The sequence below is a fragment of the Trichoderma citrinoviride genome, assembly GCF_003025115.1.
Source record: "Trichoderma citrinoviride strain TUCIM 6016 unplaced genomic scaffold BBK36scaffold_9, whole genome shotgun sequence".
Classification (NCBI taxonomy): domain Eukaryota; kingdom Fungi; phylum Ascomycota; class Sordariomycetes; order Hypocreales; family Hypocreaceae; genus Trichoderma; species Trichoderma citrinoviride.
The window spans coordinates 744,160-771,051 of NW_020194717.1; the positions used below are offsets into that span (position 1 = coordinate 744,160).

At 52.7% G+C, this 26,892-nt stretch overlaps 9 protein-coding genes across 9 annotated transcripts; 5 read left to right on the forward strand and 4 right to left on the reverse strand.

Moving 5' to 3' along the window:
• Positions 1-3: 3 nt before the first annotated feature.
• BBK36DRAFT_1122286 (hypothetical protein) lies at positions 4-1,204 on the forward strand (the record flags this gene model as incomplete). The annotated part of the gene is made up of 4 exons (XM_024890929.1): positions 4-219; positions 287-612; positions 667-914; positions 987-1,204. 4 exons carry the CDS (start codon positions 4-6, stop codon positions 1,202-1,204), a joined length of 1,008 nt encoding a protein of 335 aa, XP_024748528.1.
• A 449-nt stretch (positions 1,205-1,653) lies between these two features.
• BBK36DRAFT_165525 (purine and uridine phosphorylase) lies at positions 1,654-4,517 on the reverse strand (the record flags this gene model as incomplete). The annotated part of the gene is made up of 3 exons (XM_024897774.1): positions 1,654-2,770; positions 3,054-3,911; positions 3,964-4,517. The coding sequence occupies 3 exons, from the start codon at positions 4,515-4,517 to the stop codon at positions 1,654-1,656; spliced, it is 2,529 nt and encodes an 842-aa protein (XP_024748529.1).
• A 900-nt stretch (positions 4,518-5,417) lies between these two features.
• Positions 5,418-7,408, forward strand: BBK36DRAFT_1204500 (hypothetical protein; the record flags this gene model as incomplete). The annotated part of the gene is made up of 4 exons (XM_024897312.1): positions 5,418-5,636; positions 5,796-6,493; positions 6,553-6,921; positions 7,030-7,408. Coding segments are annotated over 4 exons (1,665 nt in total), but the record flags the coding sequence as incomplete, so codon positions are not given.
• A 633-nt stretch (positions 7,409-8,041) lies between these two features.
• On the forward strand, positions 8,042-10,436 carry BBK36DRAFT_1121877 (TPR-like protein; the record flags this gene model as incomplete). The annotated part of the gene is made up of 2 exons (XM_024890874.1): positions 8,042-8,512; positions 8,841-10,436. 2 exons carry the CDS (start codon positions 8,042-8,044, stop codon positions 10,434-10,436), a joined length of 2,067 nt encoding a protein of 688 aa, XP_024748531.1.
• Positions 10,437-10,730: 294 nt separating this feature from the next.
• Positions 10,731-15,543, reverse strand: BBK36DRAFT_1204515 (hypothetical protein; the record flags this gene model as incomplete). The annotated part of the gene is made up of 8 exons (XM_024897313.1): positions 10,731-11,248; positions 11,319-12,127; positions 12,658-12,771; positions 13,134-13,655; positions 13,722-14,348; positions 14,415-14,809; positions 14,897-15,105; positions 15,195-15,543. 8 exons carry the CDS (start codon positions 15,541-15,543, stop codon positions 10,737-10,739), a joined length of 3,537 nt encoding a protein of 1,178 aa, XP_024748532.1. The 3' UTR covers positions 10,731-10,736.
• Positions 15,544-16,602: 1,059 nt separating this feature from the next.
• Positions 16,603-20,907, reverse strand: BBK36DRAFT_1160415 (hypothetical protein; the record flags this gene model as incomplete). Its single annotated transcript, XM_024894290.1, has 3 exons — positions 16,603-18,315; positions 18,383-19,877; positions 19,958-20,907. 3 exons carry the CDS (start codon positions 20,905-20,907, stop codon positions 16,603-16,605), a joined length of 4,158 nt encoding a protein of 1,385 aa, XP_024748533.1.
• Positions 20,908-22,513: 1,606 nt separating this feature from the next.
• BBK36DRAFT_169227 (urate oxidase) lies at positions 22,514-23,975 on the forward strand. The gene is made up of 5 exons (XM_024897820.1): positions 22,514-22,577; positions 22,701-22,755; positions 22,832-23,628; positions 23,688-23,823; positions 23,893-23,975. The coding sequence occupies exons 3-4, from the start codon at positions 22,836-22,838 to the stop codon at positions 23,819-23,821; spliced, it is 927 nt and encodes a 308-aa protein (XP_024748534.1). The 5' UTR covers positions 22,514-22,577; positions 22,701-22,755; positions 22,832-22,835; the 3' UTR covers positions 23,822-23,823; positions 23,893-23,975.
• Positions 23,976-24,221: 246 nt separating this feature from the next.
• On the reverse strand, positions 24,222-24,836 carry BBK36DRAFT_1204525 (ribosomal protein L13; the record flags this gene model as incomplete). Its single annotated transcript, XM_024897314.1, has 2 exons — positions 24,222-24,741; positions 24,816-24,836. 2 exons carry the CDS (start codon positions 24,834-24,836, stop codon positions 24,223-24,225), a joined length of 540 nt encoding a protein of 179 aa, XP_024748535.1.
• A 412-nt stretch (positions 24,837-25,248) lies between these two features.
• Positions 25,249-26,693, forward strand: BBK36DRAFT_1135692 (Cu,Zn superoxide dismutase-like protein; the record flags this gene model as incomplete). Its single annotated transcript, XM_024892731.1, has 5 exons — positions 25,249-25,403; positions 25,557-25,585; positions 25,714-25,843; positions 25,923-26,000; positions 26,177-26,693. Exons 1-5 carry the CDS (start codon positions 25,253-25,255, stop codon positions 26,689-26,691), a joined length of 903 nt encoding a protein of 300 aa, XP_024748536.1. The 5' UTR covers positions 25,249-25,252.
• Positions 26,694-26,892: the final 199 nt, after the last annotated feature.

The window sequence follows — 26,892 nt, forward strand, 5'->3', positions numbered from 1 at the left end:
TTGATGAGTCGGAACGAAGAGGGCGAGCGTATATCCAAGATCGCCAATAGCCTGCCTCCGATACCCGTCCATGGCTTCACAAAAACGATCCAGGCAATCACATATGTCATCTGTATCCTCGCGACGTTGACCGTTGCCCTGCGAGTCTACGTGCGCGTGCGGCTCTCGGGGTCAGAGCGAGCGTGGGGATGGGACGACATCTTCGCAGTAGCCGGCTGGGTAATACTGTCCACGATTCTTCCCCACGATCGCCGTTTGTTGCCCGTCGACTAACGATTCAAGCCAGGTCCCGCTACTACCTTCTGTCGTATTCCTCATACTGGCGACCTACTATGGCCTGGGTGCCCGTGACGATCATGTACCTGACGGCATGCTCATCTACTACCAGGTCAGGGTGAAGAGCTACATGTTCATGTTCGAGATTATTTACTTCGCCTCGTCAGTGTTGACAAAGCTTGCCATGGCCATCATGATCTTGAGGCTGACCTCAACCAAGCATTACGCCTATATCATTTGGGGGAACATGGCTCTGCTGGGGGTAAATGCAACCGCGTGCTTGATCATCATGTTCGTCAGCTGCTCACCCATTGCGGCACTCTGGAATGAGAAACTGTATGTTGAAAACACTCCCCCTCTTTCAATTCTCATAGCTGACATTTGATAAAGGGGCCATTGCCGTATCGAATATGGTTGGATCATTATCAGTTATGCCGGCTCTGTTGTTCTCGCCATTGTGGACTGGACGTGCGCAATCACTCCGTTCTTCATGCTGCGAAGTCTCCAAATGCCAAAGCGGAGAAAGATTTCAGTACAGATCATTCTTGGCTTGGGCATCTTTGGTAGTGCCGCTGGTCTGGTTCGCCTGGGATATTATCATGCCTATGATACTGTCAAGTATCCGAACCAGTCTCTTTGTGAGTTCTGCCTGCCATGCCACCTAACACAGCCAAAGCCAGCCGAGATTTACTGACCATGTGGACGTATAGACAATTGGGGTTCAACGATTCTGTGGTCGGTCCTGGAGGCTGGTTTAGGCATCATCAGTTGCTCGCTGCCGCCGCTGCGCCGCCTCTTCAGGAAGTTCTACCAAGGTTCATCAGGACAGTCAGGCATGAGATCTGGACAGGGAACAATCGACGTAAGAATTTCCCACCAACAAAATGTGCGATTGCTTGGATCATCGCTAACTATCCGTCGCTTGTAGGGTGGCACGCAGCTAAACAGTATCAGTGGGAAGCTGAATGCAGGGCTGACCAGCATCAGCCGAAAAGAAGGCTCCAACTGGGACAGGCTCGACGATGGCCAGTCAACCTCTAGCCAGCAACACATCGTCAAGTCAACGGAAGTGTATGTCGAAACGTACAGCGCGGACGGCGACGACGCCCAGCACCATCGAAAAGACGGCGAATACCCCTGGAACGAGCACGTATAACCGGAAGCCGAGATCAACTCAATCGCGAGAATTGGTGTGCCTATCATCGTATTAAAGGCTGACGACTGACGTGTGCTTGCCCGACCAATGTCACCAAACACTGGCTGTTATCTTTTATATAATAATTTTGTCTTTCCTTTTGACCTATATACCCACAGGTTCCGTAACATAGTTAGAGTCATAGAATGAGCATGAGGTTCATGCATCTACATACATCATACTCACACATATATCGCCTTTTCTGTCTTGGGGTATCGATGTAAAAGAGCTTTCGCAGCAGCCGCCGCCGTCGCAGCCGCAAAATCTTGCCACTTCTTATTCTTGTGAGAATCCGCATAATCGCAAACTCCCTTGACAATGATGCATGGAATCTCTTCCCAGATGCCTGCCCCCTCCATCTCAAAGGCTATTACGCCTTCTTTCTTCGCAATCCTATCGCGGTCTTCGCCTGATTTGAGGACTGTGTCGCCTGATGCCACGGCGCCAATGTGGATTGCTGGTTCTTGTGCTTCTTCTTGGCTGCCCTGTTCAAGCTCTTGTCTCTCTTGGAGGCGTTCCCTGCGTATGTTGAAGCTCTCTTCGCACCCCAACTCCTCACAAGTGGCGTTCAGGGCCTCTTCGCAGACAGCGTCAGCGCTACTACTGCAGATAGTACAAAGATGTGCTCGTGAGCCGCGATGCTTGTGACGATAATCTGAGTGGAACAGTTTGTCTTTGGCTGTCCCAGGGTAACTGTACTTTGTAGGCGGTCGACAATTCCTACCTTTTCCCTTCTTTTGCAGCTGCAATAGGAACTTGGCTGTTTGACTCTGAAGCAGCTCCAACCCTCGGTCAGTCTCGAAAGTGTTCAAGAGGTTTTGGATGTTCTTTGGCACTTTGCTGAGGTTTTCTTCGAAAGAAGCCTTGCGTATGAATCCGTTGGGGTACTTCCTGCCAAAGTCGTGCTGGACAACAGATTTGCCAATGACCACATCACCAAGCAGGATCTCGTCTTCCACATAGCCTCCAACACGAGGCACGCCTCCGCACACGCCCACGAGCAGCGCCAGCTCGATATTATTGTAACTCGACCTGAAACCAGCGGCAGCAGAGGCGGCATTCGATTTGCCCATCCGTGGGAGTAGGGCTAGGACGACGTTATGCTTCCCAATGCGGCCTGTTGTGTACGTGTTGAGATCTCCCGCCGCTCTCCCAAATTGATCCCCTTCCTCATCCCAAAATTCGTCGAATATGTGACAAACGGCATTGTATTCTGTTGCAATGGCGCAGATGATGGCAACGCTGAAGTGGTCGCGGTCCGGCGGGGCAACAGTAGTCGTCGCATTCACAGAATGGAAACTGGAGTAAACAAACAGTCAGCGGGCTCAACTCTTTTCTTCGCTGTGACAGTATGAGATACGAATGTCTTTCAGCTACATACAAAGACTTAGAGAGGACCTCTGAGCTTTTGTAGCCAGAGAAGCTAGAAGTGCTCCTTTGTACGGCTCGAGGTGGCGCATGATTGTTCGTGCCTCGGAGAAGTGATGGAACACCCATGGTATTCTTGGCCTGCTGTGGCGTCAGGTCTTCGACAGGGCAGTCATCCAGTCCTAGCGGTCCTAGGTTATAAGGCTTCTTGGACAAAGGCGTTTCGAAGAAGGACCCTCTGCGTTTCCGTTTGAGCCCTTCCGGGTGAACCTCCTTCTCGAGGCCCCGTTTGAGCCCTTCCGGATGAAGCTCCTTCTCGAGGTTGAGAACAATCTGTTCGTAAATGACCTCCTTCATGGCGGCGCCAGACAGTGGGACTTGCTCATGTACGCCTTTTTGCAAATGCATATGTAGATATAAGCATCCTTGCACAGCTTGAAGATAGAAACTGTTTCGGTCCTGTCGCGCCTCCTCCACGTACCCACACATCTGTGCCCAGTTTCCAATGTTCCGAGCAGTGTTCTTGTGGTCGACGTCAAGCTGTATCTTCTCACCATTGACAATTTCCAGCAGCAACTTGGCAAATGAAAGGAGCACTGGATTGCCAGGCCCGATTTTGTCGTGTATGTTGTGGTGCGTTGAGTCTCGCGTGTGAGATCTCACCAGGATATGCCACCAGGGCGGCTGTCCGTGACGGCGTGCAGAGCGCATAATGAATATGCTTTCGGCATTCCAATTGCAAGCAGCACGCTCCAGGCTTTTGTCGAAGAATACCATCAGACATCGAGCAAGGGCCAATGCCAGCGATGTCTTTTCCTGGTGGTCGAATCTTTCTATTGCCAGTCCGCGCAGGTAAGCGCCGGGGCTAATAGGGCGAAACATATTCTTGTCTAGCAACGAGTTGAGAGCTTCTTCTTCATATTCATGAATAGAGGAGGCAATAGGCGGTTCCTCAGCCGTGATGTCAAATACTCCTCTTTGGTCGAAGAAGAGGCGGAGCTTTGTACGCTGCTTCCATGACTCATGTATAGCAATGCAGATGTTGTTTATCTTCTCGAGATTAGTTGGAGCTCTAGTCTCTGTTAGTGCTGGTTCCTCTGTTGGTCATCGTAGCTGAGGCATACTGTATAGAGTCGCAGATAGCTTCTTGCCAATCACACTCGGATTGGCAACCGGATATGAGCATCTCAATCTTCAGGTGTTGTGATTCGGCAGTGTGCAGCTCATCCAACACCCTCAGCTTGACCTCATGGGTCATGCCACAATTTACTTGCTCGAATTCCTTGAAAATGGCATCCATCATTACTCCCACTGGGTTTTGTATAACAGGGGGACGGCTTCGCTCAGGCTGCATACCCCCTATACTCGTCTGGCGCTGCAAGATGCCGTGCCAGCCTTGGAACTGATCTGATCTGCTCATCAGCCGCTGAAGTACCGTCCTCCAAGCTGCCACATGTTTGAGAGCCTGAATTATAGTCTCGCCACAAGCAGATATGAACAAAGAGGAGCTGGGATCGCTCGCCAGATCGAATTGCCTGTAATCCGATTCGTCAAGGAAGAGCATCAACGCTGCCAGATTTGGATAGACGCTGCCAATCTTTGCAATATCATGGGAGTCGCTGCGGGAATCTACTTCATCGTCTTCTATATGTCTTTGAGTATAGTCCTTGTTGACCATGCGGTCGAGAGATAACAACAGATCATGCGCCCTCTGATTTAGGTCCTCAAAGTCCGCTACTGAGAGGTCCACATCCAAGGTCGTGCTCTTGAAGACATCGCGAAGATCGCAGTCCAGCAGATCGGCGTCATTCTGGACCCTGGTCGGACGATTTACCGTCGGTTTGCGATGCGTAAACGCCGCAAGTCGACCAGCCAGGCGCACCTTTAGTGCCTGGAAGCCAATCCAGGCAAGAGACTCGGTTGGAAGCATGGCATAGTCTGCCCTGACTTGCCGTTCTTGACACGCAAGATGTCGTCTAATCCAGGTGATCTTTCTTCATAATCAGAGTGTGGATTTGGAGGCTGAAGACTGAAAGCGGGGGAACTTGTGAGGCTCTCATAAGCAGACATGAAGCAATCAGAAACGACATGACCCCTGTCCATATGCTGGAGCCTTGCGGCGCCTTAAACACGCAGTATCACAGCGCTAATGTTTGCTTGTTACCATCTTGATACCTCTGGGTACATCTGCTCTGCCATAGCTGCATAATTCATATGACATGTTCGGTCCAGGTGTCCAAAAAGTACATTTCTAAGGTAGGTTTATAAGGATTTCTCAAGAGATCGTCCCGACAGTATCGGGGCGGGGTTAAGCAGGAATACCTAAGGTGGTGAACGGAAATGACGGCTGACCCAGTTCGGCATTCTCCTAACTATATCACTTGAAGACGTCCTCGAGCTTCCTTCAACTTGCTTCGAGCATCGCATAGTGAAGTCCGCACAAGAGTCGACTCTTACGAGCTCTTTCAACGTTTCTCCTTTATAGACACTCTCTTCGTACCGATGCGATCACATGTGTCACCCCCATGAGCTGGATCCAACTTCCAATCCATCGATAATCAGACGCTTCTGAACAGTTATGGATGAAGAATGCATCGACTCCAGCGAGCCCATCTTTGAGCTGGCGAGCGAGTGCGAGCAGCTATTCTCCCAACAAGTCTCGAGACTTAGGCATGAAGCCGACGCAAATGCAACCAAAGCCGTGGGAGAGTTCCAACAGCGGTTCTCAGCATGGGCCGCCTTCTTAGGCGTCTTTGCCGTGCCAAAAATGTGCCTTGACCGCAAACTACAACACCATGTCGAAATACAGGATCTGGTGCTTCGCTTGCTGGACGTGATGAAGAGGAACTTGACTTATCGTATGTATCTACATACAGCTCCGTTCTACTTGATACATGTACTTATGAACCCTGCAGTCTTTGAAGCCCCCATGACCTCGAGCGGAGATGATATCGAGCTCACCGACTTCGATCCAGCATCACCGTCCAGGTCTCACCTTCGCATCAGTGTGGAAAGTCTACGTGGAATTCAGGGAGCAATTGAGCGTCTCCATCACCTCGGCGGGACCATCCAGTTATCGTCAGAAGCAAGTCAGGCTGTCAGAATTAGTAAATTCGCATCTGGATTTGACTCGTCCTCCTTCGCACAATTTGCGCGTCTGGCTATCAGTTCGCTCTATCCGGACGCCAGCCCATCCCTACTCGAACATCTCGCTCGCGCAATGACAGACATGTATCACGAGTTTCATTATCGGCGATCTCGTCGGGCCAGACTGCGGGCTCGACCTCCCGTAGCCTTATCTCCTATAAACGAAGAGTCAGCTCCTTCCAACCAGCCAAGCTCATGGAGAGTAGATCCAGCGCCAGTGACAGCTTATCCTCCCACAATGGCCTTCCATCGACAGCAGCCTCGACCGATTGTTAGGTCACATCTAGGCGCCAGATCCCATCAGTCAAGGGATTCCAAGCCCACATCTCTTGATAGCCAAGAGTTCAGGCGGCGTTTTTCGCAGCATCAGGACGGTTCGGTGAAGAGCAAGACGAGATCCATTCTCACCAAATCAATGGCTTACCCTCCACAATCAGAAGACAACCTGGTCTGTGACTGGTGCTTTTCCCCTCTCTCAGAAGATGAGTCCAAGGGGGAGAATTGGAGGTATGAACACTGCTCTTTCTAGATTTCAAACCTCAGACTTCTAATAGCCGCTCCTTAAGGAAACATCTGAATGAAGACTTCAAGCCCTTTGTCTGCATCTCTGAGAAATGCAGCGAGTCTTTGAACAGATTCGCAACTTCCAGAGCCTGGTTCAGACACATGGTAGAAACGCACGGCCAACACTGGCATCGCCAAGTTCATCTGCCGGCCTGGTATATCTGCCCATTATGCAACACTCAAGATTCGACCTATACAAGAGCATCAGAGCTTTCTGGGCACCTTTTGAAACTTCATAGGGACGTTTTCACTGAGCAACAGATTCAGATCATTGTTCACCAGAGTCGGCTCCGAGCCCCTCGCTCACAAGATATTTGTCCCCTGTGCTGCCTTTCTATGAATGATGGGCAAGGATCTGATGAAGATGATCAGTCCTCGAAGAAAGAATTTCCCGCATCGTCTGTTCAAGGCGATCCAGTTAGCCAAAATCACAAGCGCATCAAGACAGAAACAGGCGCCAAAAAGCCCTTCGAGCATAGTGACACCAACCATGGTTCGACAGAGCGAACGGCACCAGATGGTCAAGCTCCGTCGTTCCAAAATCGACCTGCATTACATCTTGAGGCCATCGCAAAGCATGTCGCTTCACATCTTCAAGGCATTATGCTTCTCACCCTGCGAGTGATGGTCCTAGAGTTTGCCCCAGAGTCGTCAGCCGACGATAAGGGTTTGTCTGGCAGCACCGACGGCGGCTTGTCTCGCCTCAGTTCGACGCGACAGCTGTCCCAGCACGAAGCCCATGAAACAGAGGCGAGCAGTCCATCGCAGATACAAGAGCATGCCGATATGGATATCGACGACCCATTCCTGGAAGAGTCTATCCCAGATTGCGAGCATGACGTTAATTGGCAAGATGTGAGGCTCAATGACGAACCCTCTCCGGAAGCCGACACCTTTCTGCAACAAGTGATCGACTCCGGTGCATTTCAGGTCAAGGATCGGAGTCCGTCTTCCAATAATGCTGATGTCGTCGTCAGCCTCCCTTTCCGCCGTGATCCCTTCTTCACCGGCCATGAATCCCTTCTGCGCAATCTCACCCAAAAGTGCTCAACGCCACCCAATCTAATCGCTCTTGTGGGCTTGGGTGGCATTGGTAAAACTCACCTTGCAATCGAACTCGCTCACCGAATTCTGCTCTCGGAAGACACATCGGTCTTCTGGATCCGTGCCGATACTCTGTTTAACATCGAGGAGGATTTCCGGAGCATCACATCAGATCCAATACTGTTGAGAGACTACCAAATGCAGTCTTCAGGATATAATCCAGAGCAGCATATGCTTGGTGAGCAGCAGAGCAAGGAGATTCCGATGATGGCCCGCCAAGAGCGGAGCGACATGATACCTCGAGATGGCCAGCAAGGCGGGCCCAGCAGCCACTCTCTCGGTGCCTTTTATGAATCTCAAGACAGCCAGGAAGGTGCTCTCAGCACTGACGGACGGCAGGCCCTATTAGACTACCAGATAAAACTAATGCTGCTTGCGCAGCAGAACATGCCGCGTTTGCTGAGACCCCCCCAAGAGCAGAGCGACATCATACCTCAAGACGGCCCGCAATACGCGCCCGGGAAGACTGAGACGCCGTTGGACCTTGCGCTTAAGTGGCTGTCCGATGAGCGAAACGGCCGATGGCTCATCATCCTAGACGGGGCCAATGAAAATAGTCTCAGTGTCATTCACGATTTTGCGACGTCGGTGGAGAGACGAAATGGTACAATACTCGTCACTACGCGCCATAAGAAGCTGGCACACAAGATTGCTGGAAACAACAGGGCTGTAATCGAGATGGAGCCCATGACAGTTTTTGATGCCGTTGCTCTGCTGGAACGAAAGCTGGGGCGCACAGAAAACAATTCATGGAGAGGACCACACTCAACAAGCGATCTCGTGAAGTCGCTTGGCTTAAGTCCATTGACTATTTGCCGAGCGGCAGCTTACATACAGTTCATGCCAGCTCCGGAAGATGTCCCTCTGGAGGACCCGATGAGTTCATATGACGAGGACAGAGACAGTAGCAACGGCGAAAACGAAAACGATGAGAACGGCGAAGACGAAGACGAAGCCTTATATATCGGTCACCATGCAATACATTCAGGAAGATATAAAGAGCCCGAAAGGCCGAAGCTTGATGAGACGATCTTTGATATTGAGAATAGTAGAGAGAAACAGGAAGAGGGGGGGGAGAAGCAGAAGAAGGTAAGCTTATGATGCCCTTCAGGTCCATACCGTACCATACCGCACTTCCAAGCAGCTAACTGATCCATTGAAGGCTCGATATATAATGGCTCGCAAGTTCAGGCAGCTACTGGACAGTGAGCAGGAAAAGATCAAGCTCCTTGAATTTGAACCTTCCAGTCCTGATGGAAGCGTAAAGACATTGGACAGCATTCTCACAATCTGGCGGACTTCATTCGACGCCGTTCGCTCGGAAAGATCGTCTGCAGCTGAGCTTCTATCTCTGATGAGCTTCTTCGACCGCCGAGGAATCCCAAAATGGTTCCTTGAGCTTTGCAGACAAAACGATCTCAGTCTCCATCAAGAAGCGCCATCAGACTATGACATAACCTCGGACATAGAGACGCTTTTAAATCACTGCCTCATATCCTCGAATGGCACAAAAGACATATTCTCAATGCACGGGCTCATGCAGCTCGCCGTTAAGAGTTGCTTATACCATTATGAGCGAGATACGATTGAGCATATATTTTTGAAGAGCCTGAAGGATGCCTTCCCACGAGATATCTATTCCAACTGGGCAACTTGCGAGGAGCTCTTTGCCCATGCCCAAGTAGCAGCGCACTACCAGCCACCAGGCGAGCACCAACTGCGGGATTGGACAATTGTTTTGTATCGAGCAGCCCGGTTTGCTCGGGCGCAAGGCAGATATGAAGTTGCAATGCAATTGGCCAACCAAGCAGCAAACGCTCCAAGCTATCTAGGGAGGAAGAGCATTGAATGGCCGGTAATATCTTCCCTTATTGCTCTTCTCCTCATGGACCAAGGGCTATATGACAGGGCACATGTCTTATTGACACATCTGGCGGATGTATGCAAAGACGGCGCCAATAGGACGGCCAGCATGCTCAACCTGGCTTGTTTACACAAGCTCAAGGGCCGATGGAACGAGGCTGAGGCAATCCTGGCCGAGGTTACAAGAGACCGAAGAACGAAGCTTGGTGAAACCCATCCAAGGACGCTTTCGAGCATGGCCAACCTAGCGTCAATAGCAAGAGCCCAGGGACGGTATCAGGAGGCCCACAGTCTTCTCTTACGGGTCTTCGTAGGCTACTCAGGGAGTCTTGGTCCAGACCACCCGCAGACACTCGCCAGCATGAACAACCTAGGCTCGATGTACAGACTTCTAGGAGAACTAGACGAGGCAGAGAGATACCAGAAACAGGCCCACGAGTCCCGCAAAATGATTTTCGGGGCAGATCACCCCGAGACCTTGGCGAGCATGAATGGCCTCGCCTCCACATACAGGCTCCAAGGCCGCCTCGACGAAGCCAAAGCCCTCCAGGAACAAACACTAGAAGCTCGCAAGAGGATACTGGGACCTGACCACCCAAGCACCCTAGCCAGCATGAACAACCTCGCCCTGATTCTAAACGACCAGGGGAAGCACGGAGTGGCAAGCAAGCTGCAGTCTCAAGTTCTCGACGCTTGCAAGGAGAAGCTCGGGCCGGAGCATCCGCACACGTTGACGAGCATGAACAATCTTGCTCTTATCTGGAGGAACCAGGATCGGAAGTCGCTGACCCGGTGGACGATGCAGAATTGCGTCGAGGCTCGAAGGCGGGTGCTGGGCCCGGAGCATCCGTATACCGTCTCTTCTGCGAGGATAGCGGATAGTTGGGCATCTGAAAAGGAGAAGATGGCGGGTTCATAAGAACTGCAATTTGCATAACGGAGGTAACTGATGTCACATATAAAATGCTATGATGGATGATCAGATGAGGGCATCCCTTGGATCTGGATTATGAGACCACGCCGTAATGACATTATATCTTCGCTATAGTAAGAAGTCCAAGTTGAGCTGAGAAATTTGAGGATGTAAAAAGGACTATTATTGGCAGGATACTTTTATCAAGCCGTTTGCATGTTTCCATTACAATTTAAGAGAAGACCTTCTCACCAGGGAACGAATGGAATCAAGCTTGTTTTGATAGAAGGTATATTCAACATGAAGCTACAAGTCCAGAAATACAGAGCCATCCACTCGCAAACTCGCATTCGTCAGTTTCCGCTTCAAGCTCGACTCCACAATCTCAACCGTGCTGTCCTTGACATCTTCTTCCAGCCGTTCAATTCTCTCATTCACCTCCTGCTCCAACCTCTCCATAGTCTCGTCAAACCGGTCATCAATGGACTTGAACACTTCTTCTGTTTCCGCTTTGATGCCCGTTATGCAGTCGTCCAGCTGTTCATTGATCTCATCCTGTATGGATGCAGACGGATCACGGTCATTGTCTAATGCGTCTGAAACTGTGTCTTCAAGCTGCTTTAAACGGCTTTCAAAGCCGTCGAGGCGGTTCCCGAAACCGTCTAGCTGCGTTTTTATTTGGACCGCCATGTCTTCGATGCGAGCACAGATACGGTTCTCCATGCTGTCGAAAGAACTGCGGATGTAACTGAATAGATCATTGTGGACCGCGGGAGATTTGCCCTTGTCAATGTCTGACTCAATCCGTCGACGTTTATCTAACATTGACAGTAAGCATCGAGCCTCATCGTGACAGAAGACCAAAGTCGTAACTTGAGAGGCACTCACTCTTTGAAGGTTGGCCTTGCGCTGGTCCAGCATAAGATGGTGGTGGCGCGTCAGCCTCATCGGACAGCTCTTCAGTGGCTTTATCTAGGTCAACAATCTCGCCTCCCCTGCCAGCATACAATGACCCGAGGTTGGCACATCTTTCGTTCGTAAGGGGACGATCAGAAGCAGAATTTGGCGAGAACAGGCGGGCAATCAACTCCAAACGCGATTTTTTAGGCGGTGTATTCAGATTAGAATTGTTGAGATGAACAGTAAATTGAGTCGCTTTAGCCAACGCCAGCATTACATTAAGTGCGCCTTTGCTCTGTTCTTTCGTCTCCAAAACATAACCCTTGGGAACAACGAGCGAAGGATATTGTGTCATAGAAAAGGACAAGGTCTGTCGGCCGGGCTTAGAGATGCTCGACCCTGAGGGTCGTCCGTGATTCAAAGTGATATCTCGAACTGACTCGGGGTGTATGAACAGAAAGATGGTGTGCTTTTGCCCCTTGGCTTTACTGCCTTTGTGAAGCACGGGGCAGTAGAGTTTGAAGAGACACGTGTTGGATGCGCCGTCGAAGAAGATGTCAAGATGAATGCCATCAGCACGCTGCTTATGATTGCTGTCATCATTCCAGCTGACTGCGTTGTTGTGATAAGCCATGTTGATGTCGACAACCTCTGCATCACCATCGCTAGAATCGGACATTGTCGTCTCATCGTCATTATCGTTATTCCTCATGTCACCGACATCGCCATTGCCGTTATCCTCGCCATCATCACGGTCAGCTGCAACCTCACTCAACCGTTGGAGAATGTGATCATGACTTTAACCTAAGATGTTAGTTGGATTTCACACGCAGCAGGCAGGGGAGTCCAGGTATGGTTGACAGGATCGAGGGCGACAGGCGGAATCGGATATAGTGGAAAGTCCCACCGCTCAGTACCGGCTAACGTCGACACCAGAGAGAGAGCTGCTAACGGTGGCCGGTGGGAGCGAAGGTTGTCACCGGCTTGACAGCGAGTAACAGCTTCACATCCATAGGAGAAGGTTGTCACCGGCTTAGCAGCGAGTAACAGCTTCACGTCCAGTCAGGCTTGCGCCATCATGAACTACTCTCACCGACGACCATACAAGACCCCGCCCATTTCAGCAGGCCCCGCGCACACAAGGTACGAGGGGACGTGCTGAGTATGTGACGGAATTTTAGTGGTTCATATTCACAAAGGAATAGAACCGCGGTCTTGCTTCGCAGGGGGCCGTCTCTGGGTTGAACGCGAGCGAGTCGAGCGGAACGGTAATCCACGTAGGCAGAGAGCCGCCGAGTGGAATCACACTGGAACTGTTTTCACTGACCCAGGCGGAGAGAAAGGCTGCGTCGACTCGTCGGCATCGTTGGCGACGCGGGATGTCGACATGGTACGGATGCGGTTGGTGGTGGAGGTGAGGCGGTGCGTGAGCGAGAAATGGCTGGGGAATGGGGAGAGGAGAAGGTGTTGCTTCTATGCATTCGGAGCGGAAGAACCCTGGGCCGATGACAGAAGTCACGTGGATAACGCGATGCCTGATTCCAACGCGTGCTTAGTCATCATGCCTCCTCCATCCCCTTTGAAGGGATGAGATGAACGAAACACCATGAAAGCGACGACACAAGAATAAAACATCAGGAAGTTCAGTATCCGATTGCAACAGCTGTCTAGTTTATATTATGACGCCTTAGATTGCCAGATAGAAGGTTTGATCACGGCGACACGCCCCGTTTGATTTTTATTTGAAGCGGCAATTGGTATCTTAACTTGATGCACTATCCCTCCCCAGGCAGCTAAATCTACATATCCAAGGCGAAATCACGCTGCTCAGGAAACAGCCCCTCCGTCATGAGCGTAAGATTCGAAAAGTCCTTGTACGCGCCATCCGGAAAGTGAAAGATGTCCCCCACGCTCGCCTCTAAGGGAGCAGCATCCTGCGTCGTCAAACCAACCTCCGCCGGACTGGCACACTCTCCATCCACCATGGCCAGTCCCTCTTGTCCTTCACCCATACCCGAGGAAGCATCACAAGACTCCTCCTCCTGCTTCAGCTGATGAAGGTGCGCCGGAGTCAGCCTAAAGAGGTCGGACCAGAATACAGTGCTGTTGTCGTGCGGCTGGTCGTCTGCTCCGCTTATACAGCTTAGGGCGACTCGGGAGAGCCTCTTCAGTATGAGTTCGTAGTGCTTTGCCTGCGGGTTGTGTGGCATGAAGTGCTGCAATATCTGGTTCGCCCGGCAGATGGCGAGCTCACATTCTCTTGCGTCGCCGAGACACCCAAAGTAGGCGGCGCACACGGTCAAGGCCGACACAAACGTCCAACCCCTGGGTTTGTTAAAGTCAGCAAATTCCATGTCTGGAATGCTTTATCTGAAGTGATTGCAGACTTACACAGCAAGTGGCATATTGTTATAGAGCACCCCGGCAACATGTAGCTCGTGGAGCAGCTGAATCGTCTTCAACGCGGTATCAAAAGAAGTCATGGCCCCGTACTTGACACTCCTGTCAACTTCAGAAGACTCTTCGCCCCCACGTACCTCCGATCCCTGGGTTGTTGGCGATTTGCTGTATTTAGCCCTAAGGCAAGCAATAAGAAACGGCCTCGCCAACAGCATCATGCTGAAATAGTAATTGCACGCAACCGTCGCGTTCCTGATGATGAGCTGCCTCGTCTTGGGGCACTTGTGCTCCGAAAACGCCGCAGGGCTGATGCTCCGAATCTCAAACGGCAGCTCCGTCCCCATCCGACGGAGCTTGCTCGACAGCCGCTCAAGAAGCCCCAGCGGCGCCGAACGTTTCGTGTAAATCTCCAGCAGGGTCTGCTTCAGGATGGAGATGGCTCGTGCCGATTCGTAGAGGCCGAGTTGCTGGCATTTATCAGGGTGCTTCGGATCAGGCCGCTGCTCGTCGTCGTCAAAGTCCTCTTCTGCCGAGTCCATGGCCGAGGTCATCGGCGCGCGTCCGACCATGGCGCAGAACAAAATGTCGAAAACACACAAGCTGCGCCATATCCGCTTCCTGCGATCATCTCAAGTCTCAGCAAATGCCGAATCACAATATGCGCTTGGAGAAGTGGCCCCTTACCTCATCCCCCTTTCTTCCAGGCACTGAACGAAGGTAGATTCAGGACGATGATACCCAAGTGCCTTTGCCGCGCTTATGGCCGTGCCCAGATTCAAGTACCCTCCGTCTCGTCGGCAGCCGCCAAGCATATACAGACTGATCAGCGTGAATGCCTGGACTGTCTCCATGGTAGGATACTCCGTCAGCTCCAGCAGCGCAATCCGACGGCCGTGGTAGAAGAACGATCGAGATCGATGTGAGTCTTGCGCAGATCCGCTCCGCATTTGCGCTGCAAAGGCAAGGACGAGGTATAAGATGGCGGCGCTGCTACTCGTAACGGAGATGTTCCCGTTGATCCAGCGACTGAGCAGAGTGTCTACCGTACCCCGGTTGATAATGTCAAGCATTCCACACGTCTATGTTCAAGTTGTCAGTCCATGTCCTTTTGCGGCTCACAACCCCGACTCCTATAACGAGGCATTGAAGAAACGGGGGACCATTACCGCTGAGAAGAACACTTGAACCAGATCTTCCAAATCCTTGAGATTCGCATTGCTATAAGCCAAAACACTCTCGCCATCCGTCGGCGGAGCTTCCGCCAACACCGAGAACGAAGAGATTTCCTTGGCTACATCAGCAAGTTCTTGTTCGCCTTGAATGAGCTCCTGTATATTGCGCAGGAAAGACAGCGCCGCGCAATCTCCAATGTACACTACAACAAATCACAAGACATATTAGCAATCATCATCCAAGGAACAACAGGAAGCGCACCATGATTTGGGGTGATCAAAGGCTACGTACTGGCTCGCCCTTTCGTATCGCGCATCGTACTCGGTACTTTTGGGATCGCAATATGTATGCCATCCTGTTCCGTACTCCCACGATCAAGACGATCATCCGGCGATGAACTCTCAACTTTTATCGTCCCATTCGGTGACTTTTTAGACACGTCCGTATCTGCCTCCTTGGGCCACGGCCGTTGCCGTCCGTATAGGCGTCTATGAGACGAGTAAGAGCAGGTGCTGGCTCTCTCCCGCTTGATGCACTGTCCGCAAGGGCAGAGGCCATCGCACTTCGTCTTATGAGTCTGGCAAAGGATGCAGGCCTTCGCAATTCGTGTTCGTTTTTCTGACCCTTTATGACGGGGCATGATGACGACGAAGATCGTAATTTTGCAAAAAGATAGAGAAGAAAAGAGTTTCGAGTTGTGGCAGTGTTGAGACGAGACTCAAGAGACGTTAACATGCCCAGTTGAAGCCATTCGAAGCTTAATGCTTATTTAATGCGGGGACCTGTAAGACGCACCCATCTCCAAAGCGTATAAGTCGTCGTATTGTCCTTTGGGGTAAGCTGTCATAAACTCTCCGTCGCTTATCGGCTCTTTCGATCCATTCCCCCGTTAAAGCAGAGAGCCAGGACCCGCGGATCTCCCGGAGCTGCCTCTTTTGTAACATATAGGGCTGTCGGTATGAACTAAGCAACATGAAGTTGGCTCCTGTCCTTCGTGGGCCACCGGATGGTGATGATGATGTTCCAGACCTGGCCATGTCCAGCCAGAACCTTGCCACGATGACATTCTAATTTGCTCACCACACAACTGACTTTTGCCAACTAATAAGCCAGGAATGGCCGCAAAAGTAATTGATTACTCTTTACAGAGTCGGCCGAGATCAAATATGGTTGAATTGAAACAGGAATTTAGCAAGGGAGTTACTAAATGTTCACCGCAATGTCCATTTCAAATCTAACATATGGATCTAGAAACTCAGCTAGAAGACCAGCACACACACATACACACCAGAAAACACACAAAAACAAATCATCGAAAACAATCGCCTTCCTCGCAACCCCCTTCCTCCGTTGCCCTCCCAGCGCCAGAATGAAATCAACCCCCCGTTTCCCTTTCGCGCCGGAGAAGAGCAAAGAGACGGCAGCAACCTCGCTGCCTCAGAATAGATACAAATGTGTGTGTGCCTGAGCGTGTCTGTGTGTGTATGTGCGTACATATTTCTGTATCTGGGAGTGAGAAAAAGTAAAGTGTGTGCAAACAACCTGTTGGCCGTAACTCCAGGCATATAAGTCCCTTTTTTGGCGCATCAAAGTCTCAAAGTCGTTGAAACCAAATTCTCAAAATCATTCCATTCCTCATCGTCTTTCGAGCACATCATCGTCTCTCGCCGGCCTTCGTGGAGCACATCTTCTGGCTCTCTCACCGTCGGACTCGGAGAGGCGCAGGAATCAGGTTCGGCAACGGCTCCGTGGGCTCGCTGATGCTCCTCTGCCTCTCCGTTCTATCGTCCCTATCCTCTCCGGAACTAGCACTGTCTTCCGCCTCCACCTGACTGCTTTCGTCTTCCTCGCTGCTGTCACTCTCGTCTTCGTCGAAAACGATTTGACGCATAACAGTCTTTTCGAATAAATCAATCACCATTCTTCGGACACCAAGCCTGTAGTGATTCCACTCCATCAGACCCATGACTGTTTTGAAGAACTCCGCGCTGCGGAAAGCCATCGGCTTGCGAGCCTTGATCTTCTGCAGCTCAGTGACAGCTTTGCGATACAGGACGGTGTTCCCTAGATCCACTATGAGCTCGAGGATGCGTTCGCTGATGGCAACGTCGTTGACAAGGGGGGGCATCTCTGAAAGTTCCAGTGGCGGTCGAGCGGGTCGCGGCGGGGGCTGCTCCCGTATGGTGCATTGTGACTCCGGCAGCTTGATGGAAGCAGCCGTCTCGTGATGCCACGGGGCAAGTGAAAACAGCTTCGACAGGTCGGAAGGAATGCAATATCCAAGAGAGTTGCCCATCAGCGTCGTGTTGGCATCCCATCCGTGCTCCGATAAAATCTCAAGTCCATGAGTCGATCGAGAAATGAGGCCCAAAACGAAAAAGGCCGTTCCTCGTAGACTCATTACTTCGTGGCTTGTTGCAATTTTGATAATCTGCTCAACCATATCGGTAGACTCCAAGAATGGCGCACCGAGCTCCATGGAGCCCACGTTACCCACCGCCCAAAGGCAGCCCTTGACCTTTGTGATCAGTTCTGGATCCTCAGATTGCATGCCATGTTCACGAATGGTATTGGCAAACTCCTCAAAGTGGCCCTTGTCACTAAGCAACTTGCATCCCTCTTGGGTTCTCGTCAGCTCCCGGTAAAAGTGAGGGGGGATGTGGCTGTCGTGATAGTCGGTCTCCGCTTCGTGCTCGTCAAATACACTGAGGCGATGATGTTGTTCGTCTGTGTCTGTTAGGAAGGCCTTGGCCAAGCTAGCTTCGATAAGGCCAACGTAGGTGTCGTTTCGTCCCAAAAACCAGTCATCCATTTCGTTACTGATATAGTCTAGACCGTCAAGGTAGTGATAGCCAATGGATGTTGATAGGAATCGCAGCAAGAGTGGCGCTCCAATTTCGCCAAGGTGATCCAAAGCCGGCCGGCACTCAACGATATACGCCAAGTAGGCTTTTCTGTTGCAAGCCTTCTCCAAGATCTTGACAGCAGTAGAGCACACCTCAATCTCCGGATCGTATAGCTGGGTGACCAGAAGTTGGATGGCCCATCTAGAGTCGCTCAACTCGCCACGGCCGTCAATGGACGGCACTCTTCGCAGTGTGCATTTTCGAAGAGTGTTTGTGGCGTGTATGCGAATCTCCTTTGTGCCCGCCGTCAGCGCCTTCGATAGCAGGATGCGATGATGGCCCTGACGACTGTAGTCGAAACTGGAGAGGAGCAGTTTGATAAGGTCAGGGCGCGAGGTCAGCTCGTAGATGTGGTACATCATGTTGAACATCCGCCATCTTTCCAGCATAGCCAAGCCCTTGGGGTCGCCAGTGAGCACGCCGAGCATAGGGAAGTAGCCAGCGCAGAGGGTGTCTGTAAGCCTGTCTTTAGAGAACATAGGATACTGCGCAGTAAGCCCGCTGGTCTACACGCAACCTGTTAGTAGCGGCACATAATAGGTCTTGAAATTCTGACTAAAAGACTGAACTCACCGGATCGCACTGAGCCAGACATTCCGCAATCTGCCTCAGCAACTTGCTATCCGCCAAAAACCTGACTCCCTCTGGCGACTGCAGCAGAGAGTGCACCAGGGCACATCCAGCCCTGACATACTTCTGTGCGTTTCGCGTGTTTCGCACGTCCGCAAACTTGTACTTGAAGGGCCGGTAAAAGCTCATGATCCGCTTCATAAACTTGGATGCTTTGATGGCTTCTTCAAGCCTCTTGCCGACCTGGAGGGGGCCATCGATGACTTTAAGGATGTTCTCCCAGTTCCATTTGGAATAGTTGGAGCTGTTGAGCACACCGGTGTCGATGAGAAGCTGGCGGAATGTGGCATCATCAAAGGCCACTGTAGATCCCGCCTTGCGCTGGTCCTCGAGGAGGGCTAGATCGTTCATGCTGTCGCTCGAAGGCAGAATGCCAGCCAGGGAGTCTGTGGGCGCGCTTCGGTATAATGTGCGGTTGAGGCTGCTCATCTGGTATACAATGCTTGATGCAATGTAGGACTGGTTGTCGCCAAATTTCGCGGCCGCCGAGAAGAGTTCTGGTAAGAGTTGTATTTCTGCGCTCCACGATGGAGGGAGCAGCTTGGCCGCCAGCTTGAGCGCCTCGCCGATCAACAGGGTCGTCTTGCGCTTCAGCATGGTGTCGTTCTCGGAGCGGGCAACCTGCAGGAGGGTTGGAATAATCCCGGCTTTGATGAGCACCGCCAAAATCAGTGCTGTGTAATGGTCTACGAAATTCTGCTCTCCAGTATCTTCTTCCAGATACCCTCTGTCCCTAGTCTCGGCTTTCATATTGAGGTTGTTCACTCTTCCATAAGTAGTGAGCCTACGTCCTGCTAGGAATGACACGGCCCAGGCAGGCGGCTTGATCCGAAGCAACGAGAAGAGCAAGTCCAAGATGGTTTCTCGGATGGCAGGGTTCGGAAGAGAGATGCTCATGACGAGGGATCGAATGGACCGAAAGTCGTACATGCAGAGGGACATGAGACCAGACCACGATCGCATGGCGACGGAGATGGCCTTGCAGTTCTGCTTGAGCACGACGTCGCTGCTGGCCAGTTGGCTTGTGAAGGAGTTGAAAACCACGTCCAGACCATAGCCCGGCTGGATATACTTTCTCCTGTGAGGGGTATCCAAGAGATAGAGGAAGGCCGACGTTAGACTCTCGGGGGCTTTGTACGTTCCTTCAGCGAGAGCCTCAGAGAGAGGACCAAGGCCTCCTGATGCAAGTAGCAGACGAGGATCTCGCACCATGATCTCGGCTAACGTTTCGATGCAGATAGGCCGCAGGCGATCGGTATTCTGTTCAGTAGGCTGAGCGGAACCAGATCGGTCGTCACCATATTCAGCAACGGCCACGATGGTCCGCACAACGGCGCGCGAGATCTCCTGGACTCCGTCCTTAACGTCAAGAAATGCTCGGACAAACTTGAGAGCCTGCTCTCGTTCAACATCTGCCTTGCGATAATTGTTCAACGACCTAGGTGGTGAGGAGTCAGCCTGGTCTCTTCTATATACGAAAACGGCGGAGTGTCCCCCCTGATATATTCAAACACCTACCGGATAACTAAAAAGTCCGTGTTCAAGCTCCTGATCTTCTTAAGAGAGGTTCGGTCGGAAATCGCATATCTCGTCGCACGGTAGCCAGCCGCGACAACTTCTCGGCTTTCGCTGAGAAGCATCATCTGCATGCGGAGGCCAAAAACAGACCACACCAGGTCGTACTTGAGGGTTGGATATCTCTTGAAGAGGTCCACGAGCAGGTTGGCTCGAGTCACGTAATAGTCGGGCGTCATACCCCCGACCTCGAGCGCCTGGAGGAGCTCAGCCAGGGTAAACGTAGGGTTCTCGGTCGCCTCTTCGATGTCGGACCCGGGACCTGATCGAAGGCTATGCGGTGAGCGATGCAGCGCCGCATCCTGCTGGGCTCGGTTTCTAGGGGGCGTGCTGGGTGGTGCCGCTTTGGTGGCCTGGGCATCCGTGATCTGCTGCTTGAGCACCTTGATGCGCGAATGGCTGGCGGTCAGCTCGGCCTCGACCCTCTGGCGCTGCTCCTTTGTCTGCTTGGCCTTTTTCAGGTTGAGCGCCTCGAGCATGTTCTCGCTGCCTTCCTTGATCTTCATCTCGCGCTTGAGCTTGTCCCGCAGCAGCACGAGGTTCTGTTCCACAATGTCGCCCTCCTCCAGCTGGTCGTTGAAGCTGCTCGGGTATACGGGTCCCGCGTCGGTTCGGCTCCCCTGGCGGATCGGTACCACCTGGCTGCGCAGCTCGGAACTGAAGCTGCCGGGGCCCGCGCCAGGGTTGAGGCTGCTGCTGGCTCGGGGAGCGAAGGAGACGGCCGAGGCCGACAGGTTCCTGGAAGCCCCGCCATTGGGAATCTGCAGGCCGGTGCCCTCGCGGTCGATGCTGGTCCGTCCGGCAATGGGTGCCCCGTCCGTCTGCTTGAGGCTCTGCGAGGGCTGGCTGGACGCGGCGAAGCCCTTCTGGCTGGATGAGGAGCTGGCCAGCATGGTGACGGCGACGGCGACGCCCACCAAGGGGGGACTATGCCCTCTGGTGGCTGCTGGGCATTCGTGGGTATGTGGCCAGGGCGTGCGTAGCGGCGATGCGGGCGTCTCGCTGGCGCTGGATCCAGGTCGTGTCGGGGCGAGGCGCGGTGACGGTTCTCGATTCGTGCGAGTCGAAGCTCATGAGCCCGACGAGCAGCCGCGGTGCTTATTGGCGGGCAGAGGAGTGAACGATGGGAGATCGCAGATCAGGGCGGTGGAACTCTGAGGCAAGCTAAAGCCCAAGGCTGAGCGGAGATACAGGGCCAAGGCGGGTTGCGCACATTCGATGGCCGGCGAAGCGCTGCAGGCGGTGGCAGCTGGTCAAGGCATGCGAGAGGACGAGGCTCAGCCCGCGATACAGAAGATGAAGGGAAAAAAGACGCAGAGGCTATATCGAAGGCAGTGTGCCAGCCGTCAGGATCTCAGAAGGCCGGCGGGAAGCAGTCAGGTTGGATGCATGCCCCAGATGGATGGAGGTTGGTGGCTTGTAGCCTCACTGTGGCACAGCAGTGGGCGCCATTTGTTAGGCGGGTTTACAGCAGAGTCGGGGTTCATGTTTGCAGTGCTCGTCAGCGGCTCATCTACCCTATGATTGGTGGTGCCTTCAACTCTTGTCTGTTCATAAGTGACAGTTGAAATTCGATGAATTGCTTGGAATCCAATCATCAGAATGGATAATATAAGAGCCATGAAACTGAAGGGTCAAGAGGAACAAAGACAGAACAAGCGTCTTGCCAAGTGCAGACGACGATGTCATTCATGTTGTCTTCGGAGTCGGGGTGCATCCGGCCGATCGCGCCCAAGGTGGTATCAAGATGTGGCTGGTGAGTCTGCAACAAAAGCCAAGGCAGATCGTACATGTACCTTCTGTACGCATTCATCAATGCAACAAGATGCACGGCTGCTTATCCGAGACCTGATTGATGCATCCATGAGACAAGAAAAGGGCAGACAAGACAAATCAAACGACACTGACTTTGTATTTACTAACACGCATTGTTATCACAGTGCTAGTCCCGGCTTATCTTGATTCCCCCAGCATCTGCCGCTCCCAAACTGAAGATACCTTACATGTACCATCACAGGCATCGGCAAATGCTGCCATCAGGCCATCATCCGATTCCATTGCACTCCGAAATCTCATACTGACATCTCCAACCCCTCCAAGTCAGCAACTAATCGCTGCACCGCTCGTATCATCTCAGCTTCAAACACTTCCACAAAACCGAAAATCATGGGCCCATATCCTGGGGCAAGACCCCGAATCCATCTTGCATCCTGGGGCCTCCGGGGCGCCACGGTTCTGGGATTCGGCGGGCTCCGGACTCTGTGGGCAACCCCCCCACCAGCGATAGAGTTGCCAAAGCGCCATGGCCCGAGCATGTTCTTATTCTGCCGCTGATGCCGCTTGCGGGCAAGTCGAGCCGAGTGCTGCTGTGCCATGGACGATCCGGGCTGCTGCTTACCTGGTACTCGTATTGTCCACGGCTTTGTGGCTCGGTGAGGCGACGTCCGATGGCAGCTTGTGCGGTGCCGTGGTGAAAAGTGGAATCAGCGTTTGATGTAACCAACGACCGGCACACATGTGATGCTGCAGATATAAATCTCCTAGACCGCGCTCCAGTAGACTCGATTCTGATTGATCCGTCTTTTCTTCTGACTAGATAGTATTTGCATTCCCTCGACCTCTTGTTATCTTGTCATCCGGTCTGCTGCTCCGGGTTTCGGCATTGACAAGACAGCTCCAGCTCAACACCTCCGTGACGTCTCCGCCTCCTGCTCATCCTCCTCCCTCATAAACATCATCACTTTTTCCCTCCTTGAGTAGAAGCACACGAAGCATCACCACCAAATCTCACCTCTCTTAAACCCCCAATTCACACACCATCATGGCCTCTACCGCCTACGTCTCCGCGGCCCGCTACGGCAAGGACAACGTCCGCGTCCTCAAGACGGACCGCGACGCCGCAACCGGCGTCCACACCGTCACCGAAATGACCGTCAGCTGCCTCCTCGAGGGCGACATCGACGTCTCCTACACAAAGGGCGACAACAGCGTCGTCGTCGCCACCGACTCCATCAAGAACACAATCTTCATCACCGCCAAGCAGAACCCCGTCAACCCCCCGGAGCTCTTCGCCGCCATCCTCGGCGCCCACTTCATCGACACCTACAAGCACATCCACGCCGCCAACGTCAAGGTCATCACCCACCGCTGGACGCGCATGACCATCCGGGGCAAGCCGCACCCGCACAGCTTCCTGCGCGACGGCGAGGAGACGCGCAACGTCGAGGCGCGCATCTCGCGCAAGGACGGCATCGTCATCACCAGCGGCATCGAGGGCCTGACCGTGCTCAAGAGCACCGGCTCGGCCTTCCACGGCTTCGTGCGCGACGAGTACACCACCCTGCCCGAGACCTGGGACCGCATCCTGTCCACCGACGTCGATGCCAACTGGAAGTGGAAGCCCTTTGCCGACGTCAAGGCCGTGCGGGAGGCGGTTGACAAGTTCAACCCGGCGTGGGAGGAGGCCCGCGAGATTACGCTGACGAGGTTTGCCGAGGATGAGAGCGCCAGCGTGCAGAACACCATGTACAAGATGAGCGAGCAGATTCTGGCGGCTGTTCCCGACGTGGAGCTGGTCAATTACTCGCTGCCCAACAAGCACTTTTTCGAGCTCGGTACGTTTCTCACTCATCTATTCTATATGCATGAGGGCAGTTTGCTAATGAGTTGACAGACCTGAGCTGGCACAAGGGCATCAAGAACACCGGCAAAGACGCCGAGGTCTATGTCCCCCAGTCAAACCCCAATGGCCTCATCAAGTGTGAGGTCGCCCGCGGCTCTCCCCCAAGCCGTGGCTCGCACCTGTAAAACTTAAAAGGAAAGAGTGACGTATTTACCGATTGCTTTGTATAAATGGTGTCTCGTCGGTCAATGTTGAATCAAGGACTAGAGGAGGATCATCATGATTGTCATGACCCCTGCGTCGTACGCAGATTGCTTGTATAGCGTATTGGAATTGGATATATTTGCATACGCCCCCTTTTGGGATTTGCAATATTTCGTATCAAAAATGTGATTCTGTGAGCTGCTTTTCGATAGACGTTATTTGATTTTCCTTATCCAGTCTCTTCAGACTCCAATTCTGTCAGAAAACACCCCTTCAGCCCGCATTCCTCATGCTATAGTCGTCAAGCACACAAAAAGATATAGTACAGTTAGCACACAAATTCCTCACAACATCCTCGCCATGATCAGCTGCCCGTCCCCTCTCATAACCGATCCTGATCCGTCTTCCGAATCGCCTCAACAGCCTTCTGCCACCCCTCCGTGCCCACCACCTTCCCCCCAAACCGTATCAAATTCTGCTTATACGGATGTGCCTCGCCCTCAAAAGCCTTCAACCTCGCCAGCCGCTTATCCCGCAACCTGTTCTTGGGCAGCATCCCGCTGACCGCCTTGCGCAGCACCTCGCTCCCGCCGTGCTTCTCCATCAGCACGTCCATCGTCACCGTCCGCAGGCTGCCCGGCCGCGTGTTGTGCCGGTAGTACTTCTTGCGCCACATCTTGTTGCCCGTGGTGTGCAGCGCGGCGCAGTTGGTCACGACGACGTAGTCTCCGCAGTCGGTCGACGGGTCAAACGTCGGCTTGTGCTTGCCCATCAGCAGGACGGCGATGCGCGACGCCAGGCGGCCGAGGGAAGGGGGCGTGACGTTGGGCTGGGTGGTGAGGGTCGGGTGAGGCGTGGAGGCGGAAATCTGGTGCCATACTCGGGAGTAGGCGAGCCTTGTCTGTAGTAGAAGCAGCGTTAGAAGAGGGAGACTTTTGCTTCATGGGCCGAGCAGGGGAAGCTGGAAAGTCTGACCAGGCCAATTGTCTGCGACATCTTGTGTAATTGAATAGAGCCTTGAGCGCAACAGCTTCACGCTTCAAGGCAGCAACAGCACCGGTGAGAAATGCGACCCCGAGTTGACGCTTCACCAACTGCCTTCAAAGTGGGATATCACGGACTCGAACCTCGAAAGTTTGCACATCCAATTGCAGCCATTGTCCGATGCTGACTCATCGCACCAATCACATGACCGCTTGCAACTTCTTATCCTCTCCCACTTCTTGTGCTCCCACAATAATAAGCTCCAGTGGAAAGCCTCTCTTTTTCGCCGACTCCACCCCCCGGAAACCGTGTAAATCCCGGCGTAAGTTATGGCATCACTCGCCTGTGGATTTCAAAGCAGGGCCAGACGCTGCGTGTGTCTCCGTCCCAAGTGCAATCAATACATAACAGCAAGAAACCACCGATAAATGGCGCTCCGCAACGCTGCGTCTTCCAAGTTTCTGGCAGCCTCGTTCGGCCTCGTTGCTGGTTATTCTGCGTATCGATACAGAGCATCACACTCGATTCCAGCGCAGCTGCGAAACGACGCTGCGAGCCCTACAGGCCCTCCAGGTACAGGTACAGGTACAGGCACAGGTGCTGCTAGCGCCCCGACAGCAGGTACGTAGGTACCCTCTCACTTCTATGAGCTTCGCTCGAATCCTTCAGTTTATACGGCAAAAGACCCCCGCGTAATTTACCGTACGCTGACAACTCACGCGCAACGACAAGGCACAATGGCTGTCAAACATAGCTTCCAGGTATTTTCCCTTCACTCTTTTTCACAATATTTTTCTTCTTTTTCTCTTTCCTTGTTTTTACAAAACAAGAAACGTGCACTGTCCATTACAAGAGTTGGAGAAAATCTAATGAAACACTCGGCAAACAGACCCTCTTCGCCGTTCCGCTATCCTGCGACGGCTGCGTCAAGTCCGTTTCAGACTCTCTTTACAAACTCGACGGCATCACAAAGGTCGAGGCAAACCTCAAGGACCAGCTGATATCGGTCGAGGGATCTGGTGAGTTCATGGCACCATCACGTCGTACACATCACTCATCTGCCGTACCATCTTGCTAACGCCTCGGGCCATGCCGCAGTCGCACCATCTGCCATCGTCGAGGCCATCCAAGCCACGGGCAGAGATGCCATCCTCCGGGGTTCCGGCGCTTCCAACAGTACGTTTCAGAAAAGCTCTTCACTGCTGAACTTTCAGGCTCCGAGACACCCTCCCTGCTACCGTCTACGACATTGCCCCCCTGTTTCTGCTCTATGGGGGGCGTTAAGTCATGTTTCTCCGAGGGGTATCAGTTGGCATGAGCAACACTGGCTGACCAGCACATTGTTTACTCAGGTGCCGCCGTGAGCATTTTGGAGACGTTTGACGACCAACAGGAGCGCTTGGATGGGGATAACAGCCGGGAAGTGAGAGGCCTCGCCAGGATGGTGCAAGTCAGTCCCGAGCGGACACTGATCGATCTGACGATAAGGGGCGTTGCGCCCGGCACGTATCGGGCAACCATTCGTGAGTACGGAGATCTCAAACACGGCGCTGCTTCGACCGGGCCCGTCTGGTCTGGGGGCGAAAAGGAAGCCCCCAAGGGAGATCTCGGCGTTGTCGAGGTATCCAAGGACGGCCGGGGATCCGTCTTCGTGGACCATGCCTTTCAGATCTGGGAAGTCATTGGCCATGCCATGGTGCTCACCAGACAGGACGAGTCTGCGCCGCTGAAGAACGACGACAATACCGTGGTTGGCGTCATTGCGCGTAGCGCCGGGATGTGGGATAACGACAAGACTGTCTGTTCCTGCACGGGTAAGACGTTGTGGGAAGAGCGTCAGGACGAGGTCAAGAAGGGCATGCTGTAACAGCACAGCAGGGCTCAAAAACCCCGTTTTGGATAAACAAGTAAAATGAATGAATAAACGAGACAAGCGACTGTTTTCTCTTACCTCCCCACTCTCCCTCCTCTCAAATCTCCTTTTAAGCTTATCTCACAATCTCCTATGAATCTCATGAACGACGGCACTTACCTCGTAGAGAGATTGTTATAGACCGGCAATTTAGTT